Below are 15607 nucleotides of genomic sequence, written 5' to 3' on the forward strand. Positions count from 1 at the left end.
GCAACCCTTGTAGGTTGTGACCTGCAGTTTGCAAAGCACCTGGGTCCCAATGCCAAGTGAAGGGTCTGTCACTTCAGAATAAGCTGGGGAGTTCTTTGCACTGATGCGTGTTTGATTTTTTACTGCTGGAATTTTCTTTTTTTTTTTTTGATTGCATTTTAGGTTTTGGGGTACATGTGAAGAACATGCAAGACTGTTGCATAGGTACACACATGGCAGCATGATGTGCTGCTTTCCTCCCCATTACCTATATCTGGCATAGAAATTTTCAAACATATGCAAAAGTAGAGATAAGAGTACTATAGTCCCCAGTGCTGATCTCCCAGATTCCTGGGATGAAGGCTGCTCTGTCTATACCTCTGGCCATTTCCTCCGCTCCCTGTTTTTTAAAGGAAATATTGGGGGGAGATTAAAACAATCCAGACTCCCCTATGCCTTGTAAACTCAGGTCTAGCAGGTCTGGGGTGGCTTGGGATTTGTGGTTCTCATGGCTGCCTCTCCAGGTGACATGGAAGGACAGCCACCCTGTAGCCACAGAGCTTGGTGGTACCTGAGGGCACTACCATTTGCAGGTGACAAGCAAGTGGGTTCTGGGAAGGAAAGTGGGCAAACCCTTCAGCTCTGCAGGCTTGCGAGGCTGTCACAGAAGACAGAGAGCCCTGCCACACACCCAGTGGCAGAGGCAGAAAGGGGTGAGACCACAGCGAGGAGGCTGGTCCCCTGAGCCTGTAACGAAGGCTGTCTCCAGAGAGGACACCCCCTGCTGCTGAGGGTCTGTGGCTGGGCCTCCGCCCAAATGACCTGCAGTGAGCCACTGACCAGCTTCCCGCTCACCTTTGTTTCCCCAGAGCATGGCACAGTAACTGTTGACTTGGGGGAGTTGTGTGAAACTGATGACATTTGACTGCTCCTGACCTTCTCAGTGTCACCTTTATGATTCCACCACAGATCTAGTAGGCATTCAATACACGTCCAATGAAGGAATCAACACAGACAGGTTATCAGGGCTCTCACATGCCAGCTGCCAAGTTAGTATTTCTAGTTGACCCAACCATGGTGCAAGGTGGCTATGACATCTCCAATCTATAGCTGAGGAAACTGAGCTAATGTATGTAAACCAAGTGTTTAGCACAGCACCGGGTGCTCACTGTGTGGCAACAATCATCATTATTATCCAAAGCCAGACAGAGCCCCGGCAACTGAGTTAGGACTTGAACCCAGGCCTGCCGGCTCCAGTCAGCCTGCCTTGCAGTGTCTGTCCTGGAAGAGCAGTAACCAGAAGCCATGAAAGATGATCAGTGTCAACAGGGGTACAAAAACTCAGACCACTTGGCAAGTCCCAGACAATGTGTCATTTCACAGTGAGGGGCAGGGCTGAGGGAGCTGGTCTAGAAGATTCTCACGGTGCACTGCAATATTTCACGGACACAGGGTGGCCTGCAGCTGCCTGTCTTGCTGGTGGCCTCACCTGCACACAGTGAAAGCCAGCAAGATTTTGCCGGGCAGACCCTCAGAGGCCGGAGGGCTCTGCTGAGGAGGGGCGGCTGCATCTTACCTCTTGGCTCTGTCTTTCTCATCTTCATCCATTAGATTTTCTATGCAGTTTTTCCTGCAAAAGACATTTTAAAAGAATGGATAATTACTGTCTGCTCTAGATCTTTCTTAAAAGTCTTTCAGTTTGTCATCATTTTGGTCTTAGCCCAGCAGTTCTCAAACCTGATCCCGGCACCCCTTTACACTCTCAAAACGGACCGAGGTCTCCAAAGCACTCCTGTGCACATGGGTTAAAGCTGAGAAATGTTTAAATGCACAGGCACTCATCAGGCATTGGAGCAATGAAGTCAGCAGATATCAAGTAACTTCTGGAAAACTCAGAACACTCATATTCTGCACACTCCTGAGACAAGGAGAGCTCTTTTAAAAGGAGCAAATAATGAGTTAATGATATTTTGAAAACAATGACTTGACTTCGAGGACCCCAGGGGTCTCCAGACCACACTTTGAGAACTGTTGTCCAGACCTGCTCAGTGAAGCAGCATCTGTTCATCTCATGCCTTAGGTCACAGGCACTTCCCAGCACCCGCCTAGGATCTATTAACGACGCTGCAGCAGGACCCATTCACTTCTGCCTGCAGGACCCCAGTGGCCTATGACATCGTAAAGGAGAGCATTTCTTTATCTGTCCATTCAAACCACACAAGCTCCTCTGACAGGTGGCCTGGAGGAATCGGCCCCAAAGGAGTGTAATCTACAGTTCCTCCTTTAAGGCATTTACTTTGCTTGAGACAGCGAAAGCACACAGATGTGAAAGATTAAGTAACAGTCCAGGAATGTTCTTCCTCACCGCCTGAGCCTCTACTCTCCCAAGACACCGGCTGGATGCCTCTCAGGCCCACGGATCCAGCTTCCTCTCTCACCGCATGCAGGCCTGGCTTCCCTCTACCCCTCAGAGCTGCACAGCCCTGGTTCCTTTCTTCATTCACACATTTCCCAGAGCCCTGCCTTTCTGGGGTGTGCCCCCCAAATCAGTACACCAAGCAGAACCATTCTCAGAGTGCTCATGAGGCTGATGCCAGCTGTGGGAGTGGGAGGCTGAAGGCTGTGGTGGCTGGGAGGGCAGAGCGTGGTCGAGGTAAGGGTGAGGACCATGGAGAAGCTGAATCACCACTGCCCACACGCCACTATGCTCAACGCACAGGGTCTTCAGTCGGCACTTCCAAACCAGCCCTTTGCAAATGCACCACCAATTACTCTTGAAACTTGAAGTTTCAGATAAAAATTTTCAATGGGGCCAATCAATCTTTCTCTGAGCTCATTTAGTTTTTTTATTTTGGTCACCTATGTATACAAACATGGGTCTCAGCCAAAGCAAAGATGAATTCTGCAGCCACAGTCCCTGTTTACATAATGCCCATGCAGTCAACAGCAGGCATAGTCCATGATGGACTAGCAAGAAATGCTGCTTAGAAGTTGAGGCCTGTATCCCAATTGAGTCAGAGTTAACACATCTGCAAACAGGCCGGTGCTTAATGTTTTCCAGATGGAATCCATTCAAAGTTTTATGTCAGTTCATTGAATGATGCCCTACCCCAAGCCTGTGCTTCCAAGGAGAATGGTGGCTTCCCAAGGCCCTAGGGTATGAGTGAGGACCCAGCGGCCCTGTGTTCTTTATCAGGACCCCCTGGACAGAGCCTGTCCACAGGAGGGCTGGCTGCTGTTCTCAGTCTACTCTCCTGAGCTCCTGGGATCCTGTTTGGATGACCAGGGTGGCTGAGTCACAAACTAAACATCTAAAAATGACTAATAGCTACTCTTTATCAACCACATCTTCTTTGATTTATATGTTTAGCCTTCAGACATTTCCTGAATCTATAAAACCTGGATGCTCTACACCCATTTCCTCTTCTTCAGCATCCCTCTCATTTCCCTGCCCTGTTCCTCTCACTTGACCCCTGACTAACCAATTAAACTGAACGCACCCAGTGTGAGGAGAAGGCCCCTAAACTGAGTTCCAATTGCACCTGCCACAGAAGCTCTGTGCTGATAGTTTTACATTTTGTCACCTCTGTGTCTACCATGTTATTTTTTTATTTAAAAATACACCTCACAGGCTGGGCTCAGTGGCTCACGCCTGTACTCCCAGAACTTTGGGAGGCCGAGGTGGGCAGATCACGAGGTCAGGAGATTGAGACCATCCTGGCCAACATGGTGAAACCCCGTCTCTACTAAAATACAAAAAAAAATTAGCCAGGTGTGGTGGCACATGCTTGTAGTCCCAGCCACTCAGGAGGCTGAGGCAGGAGAATTGCTTGAACCTCGGTGGCAGAGGATGCTGTGAGCCTAGATTGTACCACCTGCACTGCAGCCGGGGTGACAGAGCAAGACTCCATCTCAAAAAAAAAAACACGCCTCACAAATTTACCATCTTAACCACTGTAAGCGCACAGCTCAGTGGCATTAAGTACATTCATACTGTTGTGCAACCATCACCATCATCCATTCCAGATCTCTCTGAACTTGCAAAGCGTAAACCATCATTAAACAAGAAGTCCCCATTCCCCACTCACTCCAGGCTTGGCAACTGCCCTTCTACTTTCTGTCTCTATAAATTTGACTATTCCAGGTCTGTCATGGAAGTGGAACCATACAGTGTTTGGCTTATTTCACACAGCATTATGTCGTCAGGCTTCATCCATGTTGCTGCATGGGTCAGAATCTCCCTCCCTTTTAAGGCCGAGCGATAGCACATTGTATGCAAACTCAGTGTTTTGCTTGCCCACTCATCTGTCCATGGACACGAGCCACTTCCACCTTGGCCACTGTGAGTGTGGGTGTCCTTCCCCCTTGTGTTTTAGAGTCACCCTTTTACTTAATAGGGAAGATTTGGAAACGGCTTGAAGGCAAACAAGGAACAGAAAGGAAGGGAAGAGAAGTCCTCTGAAGTCAGGTTAAAGGAATCACAAAGAAGTTTAGAGGGTGACAACGACTCTTCTTGACGATATAGAGTTTTCAGTGAGAAGGATTTTGAGCAACTGTTTTTTTTTTTCATTTGACCACAGAGTGCTAGAAAACAGGAAAGGAGCTTAATTGAAAGCAGAGGAGATTTTGTTTGGAGCTGAGACATAATGGTTGAGGTGATTAACCCCCGGAGTGAACAGTGGAGAGATGCCATAGTCTTTTCCCCAGATAATCACGTGTCCTACGTGGAGTAGACAGTCACAAGGTGTCTGAACCAGGGTCCCAACAGGGAAACAGACTGCGGTTGGGATCCTCTGAGGAGTATTGATTTACGGGAGGCTCTTTATAAAGGTGTGAGCAGGGAGTAGGGAACCAAGTGGGACAGTGCAGTGGGGAATGGCAGAGCTGTGAACACTCTAAGGGGAAGGGACAAGAAGGAAATGATTTCCCAAACCTGGAAGGAGTGTGTCCCATAGGAGGCGACCTTCAGTGAAGGAACAAGGAGGGAGCCAAGGGAATAAACACCTCACTCATTCTCCACCCACCCTCCAATCTCCTGCTGCGTCTCCTTTAGCCATGTCTGCAGGATCCTCCACACAGGGGAGCCTCAGGGTCACATGCCTGGTGACAACCATCTCTCAGGCGCTCTTCCAGTTCTGAGTTTCTTGGGTTTTCCTAGAACACAAACTCTCTGGAATCTTTTTAAGCTTTGTAACATCTCCTCAAGTTTGAAAACCAGGCATCTGCACCTAGCAAATGACCACACAAGAAATGATCATAATAACAATAACTATGGAAGCCTGAAGAAAAGAGAGGCTGAGAGGGGTTCCCAGAACAACTTGAGCAACAAAACAAGTGACAACTGTATTGATTACAGCCTGTGTATTGATTAGTACAAACTAAATACTCATGAGTCTAGACGGACACAAATAAACAAATGGGGAGGTAGAAGGAGGGAGGAGACAGCTTCACCTTACAGAAGATTCCAATTAACACATGTAGAAGGAATGAAGGCAACAGAAAATCACCATCATGGCTCATGCCTGTAATCCCAGCTTTTAGGGAGGCAGAGGCGGGAGGATAGTTTGAGCCCAGGAGTTTGAGACCTTCCTGGGCAATATAGTGAGACTCTGTTCTCTACAAAAAGGAAAAAAAAAAAAGAAAAAAGAAACGAAAAGAAAGGAAAGGAAAGGAAGAGAAAATCACCATCAGTATACTATAGTAATCATTGTTTCCGGCAAGATCCACCAATGGATGCTAAAATTAATGGAAAAAAGGTTGGGGAGAAACAGGATATTTGCAGAGTTTCAAATTATCTCCCTCAAGATATTTATTAATTACAAAAGAAAACCATTTTACAGGAAAGAGGGTTAGCAGACACCACTTTCACCTACTGGTCAACATGAACATCACCAGTGTTAAGTCACATAGAAGTCTCTGTGGAAATAAGCACTCATTCCTCTTGGGTGTGTACAACTCGGAGTACCATTCTTGGAACATGGGGCAGCTGTATGCTTACTTTACTAACAACAGCCAGGCTGTTTTCCAAAGTGACTGTACAATTTTATATTTGCACCAGTAGTGTACAGGAGTTCTAGTGGCTCCATTCTAACATTTAGTATTGACTTCTTAATTTTACTAATTTTCGTGGGTGTGTTATGAGATCTCATTGGGATTTGTGTTTCCCTGATGACTAATGATGCAGAGCACTTTTCACTGGCTATTTAGGTGTCTAATTCTTTTGCCTACTTAAAAAAATTGGGCTGTTAGTCTCCATCATACGGATCATAGAAGTTTCTCTCTACTGAGTACAAGTACTTTGTCAGAAAATACGTATTGCAAACATTTTCTCCCAGTCTGTGGATGGCCTTGGTGCTTTTTGGGTGGTATTTGTGATGAGCAGTTTCAAATTTTGATAAAGTTGAATTTATCAACTTTTATTTTATGGTTAGTGATTTTTGTATTCTAAAATATATTTGCCGCTTCAATGTGGTTAAGAATTATCCTGTTTTCCTCTAGAAGCTCCATCACTTAACTTTCACATTTGGATCCCTGATGTGATCAAACAGTCCATTGCAAGTTAAATTTTATGTGTGGTATAAAATAGGGGTCAGACATTATCCCCACCTCCCTCCAATATGGACATCCAGTTGCTTCAGAATCGTTTCTTGAAAAGGCATTTACTTCCCTGTTGAATTGCATTAGCAGTTTCACCAAATAGTGTGTGGTCTTACATGTGTTATTTATGGACTCTATTTAGCTTCATTTATCCTATGTGCCTTAACTCTGTAGGACACAGAGTCAGGATGTCTGCAGAGTGAAGACATGTAAGATAAGCTTATTAAAAAATAAACTTCCTTTTTAAGAACAAATTTAGATTTGCAGAAAATGTAAAGAGAGTAGAGAAAGTTCCCTGATTCCTACACCCAGTTTCCTGTTATCAACATTTTACATTAGTAGCATACATTTGTCACAATTAATAATACTGATACATTATTATTAAGAAAAACCCCAGGCTGGGTGCCACTGGGTCACACCTGTAATCCCAGCACTTTGGGAGGCCAAGGTGGGTGGATCATCTGGGATCAGGAGTTTGAGACCAGCCTGGGAAACATGGTGAAGCCCTATCTCTACTAAAAATACAAAAATTAGCCAGGTGTGATGATGTGCACCTGTAATCCCAGCTACTTGGGAGGCTGAGGTAGGAGAATCGCTTGAGCCCCAGAGGCAGAGGTTGCATTGAACCATGATCATGCCACTGCACTCCAACCTGAGCAACAGAGTCAGGCTTCATCTCAAAAAAAAAAAGAAAAAAAAAAGTCCATAATTTTCAGACAAGCTTGCTCAGATTTCCTCGGTTTTTACATAACGTCCTTTTGTCACCCTAGCACTCCATCCAGGACACACAGTACACTTTGTCAGCATGTCTCTTTAGACTCCTCTTGGCTCTGCTAGTTTCTCAGACTTTCCCTGGTTTTGAAGCCTTGAAAATTTTCAGCAGTATCTGTAGAACATTCTTCAGTTTGGGTTTGTCTGATGGTTTTCTCAAAGTCAGACTCAGAGTATGGATTTTTGAGAGGAAGACCCAGGAAGTGGTGTCCTTCTTATCATGTCATGCTGTCAACATGGCTTGTCACTGTGGATGCCAGCCTTGGCCACCAGGCGGAGGTGACAATAAGCTCACTCATAAGAGGTATGTTAGTTACATTTACATGTAATATGTGCAATATGTTTTCCTTCAATGTTCAGATAACTTTTTTTTTCAAGTGAAGAATGTCTAAATTTAAAGTGGTAGATCCAATTATTAATCTGAAAAAAAATTATATGATTTTCCCTGTACTTTTGGACTTAGATATATATGATTGAACCTTATTGGCGTAACAATGGAAGCCACTGCTTTACACTTAGAGGCCCTGCACCTGAAAACATATTGAGCATTTCATTTGAAAATGTAACTGCTCAGCTGTTTAAACAAACTTATTCCATCTTTCCCTATTCCACCACACCCTTTGTTTGTCTGTCATAATCCCAGTACCACACTATCTTAACTCTTAAAGGTGTGCAATAATTATTGACATCAATAATTATAATCAATATGGCCTTCCAACTTCGTTCTGATTCAAGTTTGCCTTGGTCATTCTAGGTCTTTGCAAAGCCACATAAATTTTAGAATCAGCTTATCAATTTCTATAGAAATGCCTGATGCAGCTGGGTGTAGTGGCTCATGCCTGTAATATCATTGCTTTGGAAGGTTGGGGCAGCAGTATTGCTTGAGGCCAGCAGTTGCTTGGGCAACAGAGTGGGATCCTGTCTCTACAACAAATTAAAAATTAGCTGGGCATGGTGGTGCGTACCTGTGGTCCTGGCTACTTGGGCAGATGAGGCAAGAGCATTGCTTGAGCCTGGAGTTCAAGGCTGCAGTGAGCACCACCCTCCTCCAGCCTAAACAACAGTGTGAAACCCTGTCTCCCACCTCACAAAAATTTTGATTGAGAACTGAATTTGGGGATCAATTTTGGGAAAACTGACAACAACGTGCAGGGCTGGGATCCCGGCGCCGTGGGTACTATCTCCCTCTATTTGCCTCTCCTCTTGGGCTCTGTGATGAGGCAGGAGAATGTAATTTGCCAAAGGACTAAATGTGTCATCTGCATGTGATATACAGTGATTCAACAGATACTCCCAGAGTTCCTGGGCAAGAGGGATTCCACTGTGAGCAAAGCCCCTACTCTCACAGTGCTTACATGAGGTAGGGGACACACGTGTCAGGGAGTAGGCGAAAACCACAGGCAAGCAAATGAGCAAACACAGAGCCTGTTCCCTGGTTATCACTGCAGTGGAGGAAAAGGAGAATCCAGGGTGGGACAGGGTTCAGGGAGTCTTGCTCTGGTGTTTTAGGGAGTCATGGAAGACCTCCTTGATGAGATCCTCTGTGAGCTGACATGAAGGGAGTGCAAGAGTGAGCAGTGAGGGTGCCTCCCCCAGAGAGCAAGGAAAGCGAGGAGCAGCCCAGAGGCCAGCCCGTAATGGGTGATGGCGTTGGTGAGAAGGTGGAGCCAGGGGCAAAGGGACATTGTGGCTTTTGCTTTATATGAGAGGTGAAGGCACTGCTGGTTTTGAACAAGGAGCGACAGACACCTATCTCTGAGAACAGCTGTGAAGCTTAAATGAACTTAAGTTTGCAAAGCCTGGCCTGCAGCAGACACTCAAAAACAGGTTCTCTACTCTGACAGCAAGGATTAGGCAAACTGCATCTTCTCCCATTTCACGATGGCTTGCCCAGCTAGGATATGGTTTGGCTGTGTCCCTACCCAAATGTCATCTTGAACTGTAGTTACCATAATCCCCATGTGTCCTGGAAGGGACCTGGTGGGAGGTAATTGCCATGGGGGCAGTTACCATCAGCCATTCTCATGAGAGGAGAGAGTGCTCATGAGATCTGATGGTTTTATAAAAGGGCTTTCCCCACTTTTGCTCAGCAGTTCTCCTTCCTGCCATTATGTGAAGAAGGAAGGACATGCTTGCTTCCCCTTCTACCATGATTGTAAGTTTCCTGTGGCCTCCCCAGTCATGCAGAAGTGTGGGTCAATTAAACCTCTTTCCTTTATCAGGTACCCAGTCTCAGGCAGTTCTTTATAGCAGCATACAAGCTCCTTATCCATACTAGGCGCTCAATAAATGCATGAGGAATGAATTGGAAGAGGAAGGGAGGAAGGGAGGGAGGGAGGAAAGGAAGGACACAGCCAGGGCCAAACCCCTATCTGAATTCCTGTGCCACTGCCTGCCATTCACTCCTACAAACCTCCCCATGATCATGGTGGCTCCAAGGTGATGGTGCTTACAAAGTACATTTGAAGGTACAATTATATCCTAGTGACTAAAATTAAAACAAAAACTTCTGCATGTGCAGGAGTTACTGACTAAAGGGGAAGTCTACTCAGACAGCGCTGACAGTCGGGGCTCTTCAGGAAGGCCCAATAGCTCCCTCACCAACCACTGGCCGCTACCAAGCTCTGAAAAAGCATAATCTCATTTTGCCTCCATCTCCGTTTTGTGGGTGGAATGGGCTGGCTATAACTATCCTCCACTCATAAATCAGGCAGCACCACCCCCCAGCAAGGCTAAGTGGCCTGCCCACAGACACAGGCTCGGGGACAGAGCAGACCCTGGGCTCTACCTCCTGGCACTGACTCAGGAGGCCTTTCTCCACCCACTGCTGCTTAGAATGGGGGGTTTCGGACTTCAGTCAGCCTGAGTTAAATCTCCATTCCAACCTACTTGCTCTATGACCTTGAACAGGCCCCTTAAACCTCATGAGCCTGCCCCTTAAAACTCATGAGCCCCTGTTCCCCTCATTCCTAACACCATACAGCTAAAACCCACCAGGCAGGGAGTGTACAAAGGCAAATGGGAGGCAGGTCGCACCTATGTGTGCAGCAAAGGACCCAGCATGATGCCTGGGTCACAGGAAGCTCTAGGTGAGTTCCGTTCACTGCACGCCTGCCTCACCTAACTGTCCGACCCCTTATGTGGCCACTGAGCCCCTGCTAAGGCAGGTGACAGTGAGCTTCAGCCTTTCTTATCTGCTCTGAGTTTCAATGAACACACATTATCTGCACAGTAAAGAGGTCACCAGGGGTGAAACAGACATGGGCTCTGGAGTCACACAGACCTAAGGTTTCAGAAAGGGGCTCCTGAACAGAGGCAGAAAGGGCCATATTGGTAGGAAGAGTGCCTTACAGCCAAGAGGCAGCTGCAGGCAGGGGCTCCAGCTGAAGCCTGGGCCTGCCCCACCCCCAGGGACTACCTGTGGCTGCTGCATGCAGGACTGTGAGGACCACTGAGTGGGGGCATAGGGGTCAGGAGCTCTGCCAGGCCCAGGAAGCAGACCAGCTGGGGAATCTAACCAAGCAAGGCCAGTGGAGCACTGAGTGTGGAGGAGGGGGGTTGGAATTCCCAAGGGAATTGCAGACAGCCACCCCTGCTGCTGGCAGGCAGAGCTAGAGGGGCACACTGGGTGTCAGAGTTCCTGGGTCCAGCATCCACATCTGTGAAGGGGAGAAAGGCAGTGGTGGTCTGGAGTCAGGTGACCCAAACTGAGACTGACCCAGGCTTTGCCCTTCAGTATCTCTGTATAACACTGGAGAAGTGTGATGCTCCCAGCCCTAGCTCCTCATCCGCAAAGTGAGAGAACAGAAGGGCCTTTCTCACAGTGTGGTTGTGAGAAAGCATGACAGAATACAAAAGAAACCTCCAGCGCAGTGCCCGGCACAAAGAAGTCATCACAAAATTGTAGCTGCAGAATTTTAATCACACTATCAATAATGATCACGAGTTAAGGGGCTCACAATAGTAACTGGCACTGGAGCCCATCAGTGTCTTCGAGAGAAACAGGATAATCATTCCCTCCTACCAGTGTTGAAATCGTGTGTGTGTGTGTGTGTGTGTGTGTGTGTGTGTGTGTGTGTGTGTGTGTGTGTACATGGTAGAAAGACAGACAGACTTTGCCTCAGTTTGGGTCACCTGACTCCAGGCCACCACTGCCTTTCTCCCCTTCATAAATGTGGATGCTGGACAGACACAACATGCTTTCTAGAATACTGGACTAGCTAGTGATAACTGTACACAGCACCCTTGACATAGTAACTCCATCTTAGAGAAAGACTCCATCGTACATTTTAAAAGGCACCTTGCCAGCAAGACCAGACGTTTTGCCTAATCAGTGAAAACTGCTTCCGACCAGACAAGGACATGATCAAGCACACTCCTCCACTCAGTCCTCACCAGAGGACTCTGTGGCCATAAGAGCAGGACTTCAACAGCTAGAAACGGCTGTCCCCACAGACCCCGTCTCACTGTCGCCTGTGATCAGCACCCGGCATCCACGGCCCAACGCTCTGCCCACATCAGACTTCCCTGTGAGTCCAATGGACTGCCCAGACCAGGCCAGGACTTTCTTTTTTTTTTCCATGTTGCTCTCCCTGGACTGGCTCATTAATCCCTTTTCCTATCCCTTTTCTTTCAGTGTTAAATGTTGCTTCATTTACTGTGAAATATTTAATCTATAACATTTATATATTGATTAAGTATACTATTATATATGGTTTGCAATACTGACTGACATATGGAGTGGTGTGAGCCTGTGTGCCCGTGGCTCTGACTCCTGAGTGAATGCAAAGTACTAAGGGGAAGTTCGTCCTTGGGAACTCAATGGAGCTTCCAGCTTTGGTGATTTAAACCACATCAATAAAGGTCTGACCTTGTGGAAAGACACAAATGTGCAGGGATCTGGTTATCACTGACCTGCACCGCTCATAATAACTAAACAGGAAGGTAACCGACCATTGTGAGGTTGTGAGGGAGGAGAGAAGGGAACGGAATGATCATCGGGTGAAATGACTGGGGTTTTCCTTCACACAACAGACCTTCAAAGAAATCTACTGACTCTAATTGAGGCAAAGGACAAAAGTGAGGCCTGCAAATGACATCTACACACCCAGGTGAGATTTCTGCCCCCAAGGCTTTAGAATGTTCTTTTTCACAGCCACCTACTACACAACTGATTAGAATTCTGGCCCTTGGCCAATGAGGACCTGGAAATGGCAGCAGGATTATTTTGTCACGCCATATCTGCTCTGGGTCCCAAGTGCGTCAGCAGTGAGACGAGACAGAAGACTCGATGAGACTGATGAGTCATACAAGTGACAGGCTCCCCCCAGCGTCTAGCATGTCACCCAGGTCTCCAGAGAGTGCCTCATGTGGCATGCATGGAAAGGCATGTTACTCCACTCAAGCAGGAGCTGGCAACTGTTTTCTTTTCTTTTTTTTTTTTCTTTTTTCAGAGATAGGGTTTCACCACATTGGGCAGGATGGTCTCGATCCCCTGACCTCGTGATCCACCGACCTCAGCCTCCTAAAGTGCTGGGATTAGAGGCGTGAGCCACCGTGCCCAGCCAACCCTTTTCTCTAAAGGGCCGCCTGGTAACTATTTTAGATGCAGATCATCCAGTCTTTGTTGCAACCACTCAACTCTGCCATTATAATGCAGTGCAGCCATAGACAGTATGTAAATGAATGGGCATGGCTGTGTTTCAATAAAACTTTATTTACAAAAACAGGTTGTGGGCCAGATTTGGTCCCCAGAGAGCAGTTTGCCAACCCATGTTAAAGAATCACTGGAATCACTACTGAACTTTCCTCTTCAGTGTCTTTTAATTTAGAATTTTTTGGTAAAGTCTTTATAGGCCCAGTGGGTCACTCTGTATCATCACGAATTTTCCCTGAAATGACTACCACGAGCCTGTTGTGTTGCAAGACCTATGTTTTTACAAACATAAAATCATGATGTTTTGAAATTGGCTGAGAAGTGGTTTGAATTACAGGTCCCAAGTTAACTGGAAAATCCTAACACTCCTCTCCACCATACCAACCAAGCCTTGTGGAATTTAGTTAATCAAAAGAAAAAAATACTGAAAACAAGAACAAGTTGAAATCAAAAGAGGCAAAACCGAGCAAACACATCTCCCCAATTGATGGGGGTTTATCTATTGCCGACAGAGTGTGTGCCTTCTGTCCTCCCAGTCAGTCCCTGGTGAGGAGACCTCATGTCGTTTTGGATTAACGTCTGCATCTCACACATGGGAGCTTGGTAATGATTTCTCCTCATTATATTAAGGAATAAAAAGCCTTTGAGAAACAGTTGCTGATGAACTGCGACGCTCACTTATCTTCCTTTGTCATATGAGGAAATAACTTCTATATTTTGATTCTTCCTCTCCAGGGAATGGCTTTTGGTGTTGCAATGATTCATTCAGTGGAAAAAATAAATTTCTAAGGCCGGGCGCAGTGGCTCACGCCTATAATCCCAGCACTTTGAGAGGCCGAGGGAGGTGGATCACTTGAGGTCAGGAGTTCAAGACCAGCCTGGTCAACACGACAAAACCCTCTCTCTACTGAAAATACAAAAAATTAGCCAGGGGTGGTAGTGCGTACCTATAATCCCAGCTACTCAGGAGGCTGAGGCAGGAGAATCGCTTGAACCTGGGAGGCAGAGGCTGCAGTGAGCCAAGATTGTACCACTGCACTCCAGCGTTGAAGACAGAGCAAGACCCTGTCTCAAATAAAATAATATAAATAAATAAATTTCTAAAGGAGATGGACAGTGAAAGCCTGAGAGCCAGTGGCTCCTGCAATCCCAATTCTGTCCAACTAAGGAATTCTCGTCGCATTCTAGCACATTCTCTGACCTGGAAAAGGCAAGGCAGACAGATCCAATCCTAACACTGGACCCCTCCATCCTTGTCCCAGGGAGCCAGGTCTCATGGTCCTTGCTGGAGCCTCATAGAGCCAGATTGCTTGAAGAGACCAAGAAAAGACCCTCATGAGCGTCGTGATCATAAGCAAACACTATCATGAGCGTCTAAAAAGCCAAGCTGAAGCTTTATCTGCCTGTTACAACTGTGGTGCCCCCTTCATGCTTCTTTTTTTTTTTGCAAGAATCTGATGATTCATTATTCAGAGAGATGGTGACATATGCAATGAAAGAATGGATGAAGAAAGTTAGAAAATGTGGTATTAAGTAAATTTACAGCAATGTTGTTTGGTCAGCAAAGAATTTCCAAGATAGAAATGGCCATGACATCTGGATGGAAGGGCCATCCTAACCTGACATATTATTCTTGCAACCTCTGACATTTATGTTGCCATCACTTAAGGCTCCTTTTAGAGGGCCTCTTTATCAAGAGTTCAGATTGCACAGAGTAAACCTGAGTCAACTGGAGACTCTGATGGGTGACAGTGTGTGGTCAGGGTGTGGACAATAGATGCCTAGGAAAATCAGCAAGAGGGGAAAAGGAGATTTATGAGTCATGCTTGGGGCTGAGTCAGTGAAAGCCTTTGTGGGAAACCGCTGTTCAGCTGCCACAGACAAACCGAAATGAATCCACAAAATACTGCTCCAGCCGGCATCTCCCTCCATGTGCTGACTACCCAAGTGCTCCTTCAGGGCCAGAAATGCTCGTCTTCACTGGGCTCAAGGTTGCAAAGAGAGCAAAAGTAGACGCCCTTGAAACAAGAAATCAAATTCGTTTTGGACACCTAGACTTTGGAGTCTTGGGTTTAATATCAGAGTTTTAAATAACAGTTAATCAAAACGTAGGAGGTTTCATGTGAATTGCTAACCATATGAGGCAGCAGAATTGCTTTGGGAACTGGCCAGATCTAGGTTGGAATGTCCTCAGTGCTCTTGCCTTCACTTGTGTGGTGGCCTTGGAGCCTGGGCATGATGGCCTCATCTGTAAGCTGAAGTGGATAGACCCACTTTTCACAGTCGATAGGAGAATCTATTAGGAAACCTCATCTGGTTAACTGCCTCCCCTTCCACAGCACATCGGTCAGAAACAGTGACTTTAGAATGAGAACAGGTGGGACCTTTAGAGCTGCAGGTCACGTGGTCACGCATGTCTGATGCCGCACACCTTACTGGTAGGAAGCACCCTCATGTTGCACCCTCTTCCTTCTCCTGTCACCCTCACTTCTTTTACTTACAGTTTAAGCAGATGGTGCACTGCCGCCCCTCCCTGTGCAGCCAGGGACCTGCCCACCACCCCTGCTGACACAGCTGGGGCCAAGCCAAGCTCATGGGCTGCAG

The 15607-nt window shown here is 46.6% G+C and overlaps 1 protein-coding gene across 5 annotated transcripts in view; it reads right to left on the reverse strand.

Annotated features, from left to right (window-relative positions):
- Positions 1–15607, reverse strand: part of NPAS2 (neuronal PAS domain protein 2) — a 172248-nt gene that overhangs the window by 89192 nt on the left and 67449 nt on the right. For 4 of the 5 annotated variants that reach the window (XM_017547924.2, XM_017547922.2, XM_017547923.2 and 1 more), the window contains exon 2: positions 1556–1609. In XM_017547924.2, coding sequence (XP_017403413.1) covers positions 1556–1587 — 32 coding nt within the window. In that variant the 5' untranslated portion in view covers positions 1588–1609. Of the gene's footprint in view, positions 1–1555; positions 1610–14204; positions 14229–15607 lie in introns of those variants that run through there. The other variant, XM_037745513.1, reaches the window with a different exon arrangement.

Source organism: Cebus imitator, unplaced genomic scaffold (assembly GCF_001604975.1).
Source record: "Cebus imitator isolate Cc_AM_T3 unplaced genomic scaffold, Cebus_imitator-1.0 Scaffold202, whole genome shotgun sequence".
Lineage (NCBI taxonomy): Eukaryota > Metazoa > Chordata > Mammalia > Primates > Cebidae > Cebus > Cebus imitator.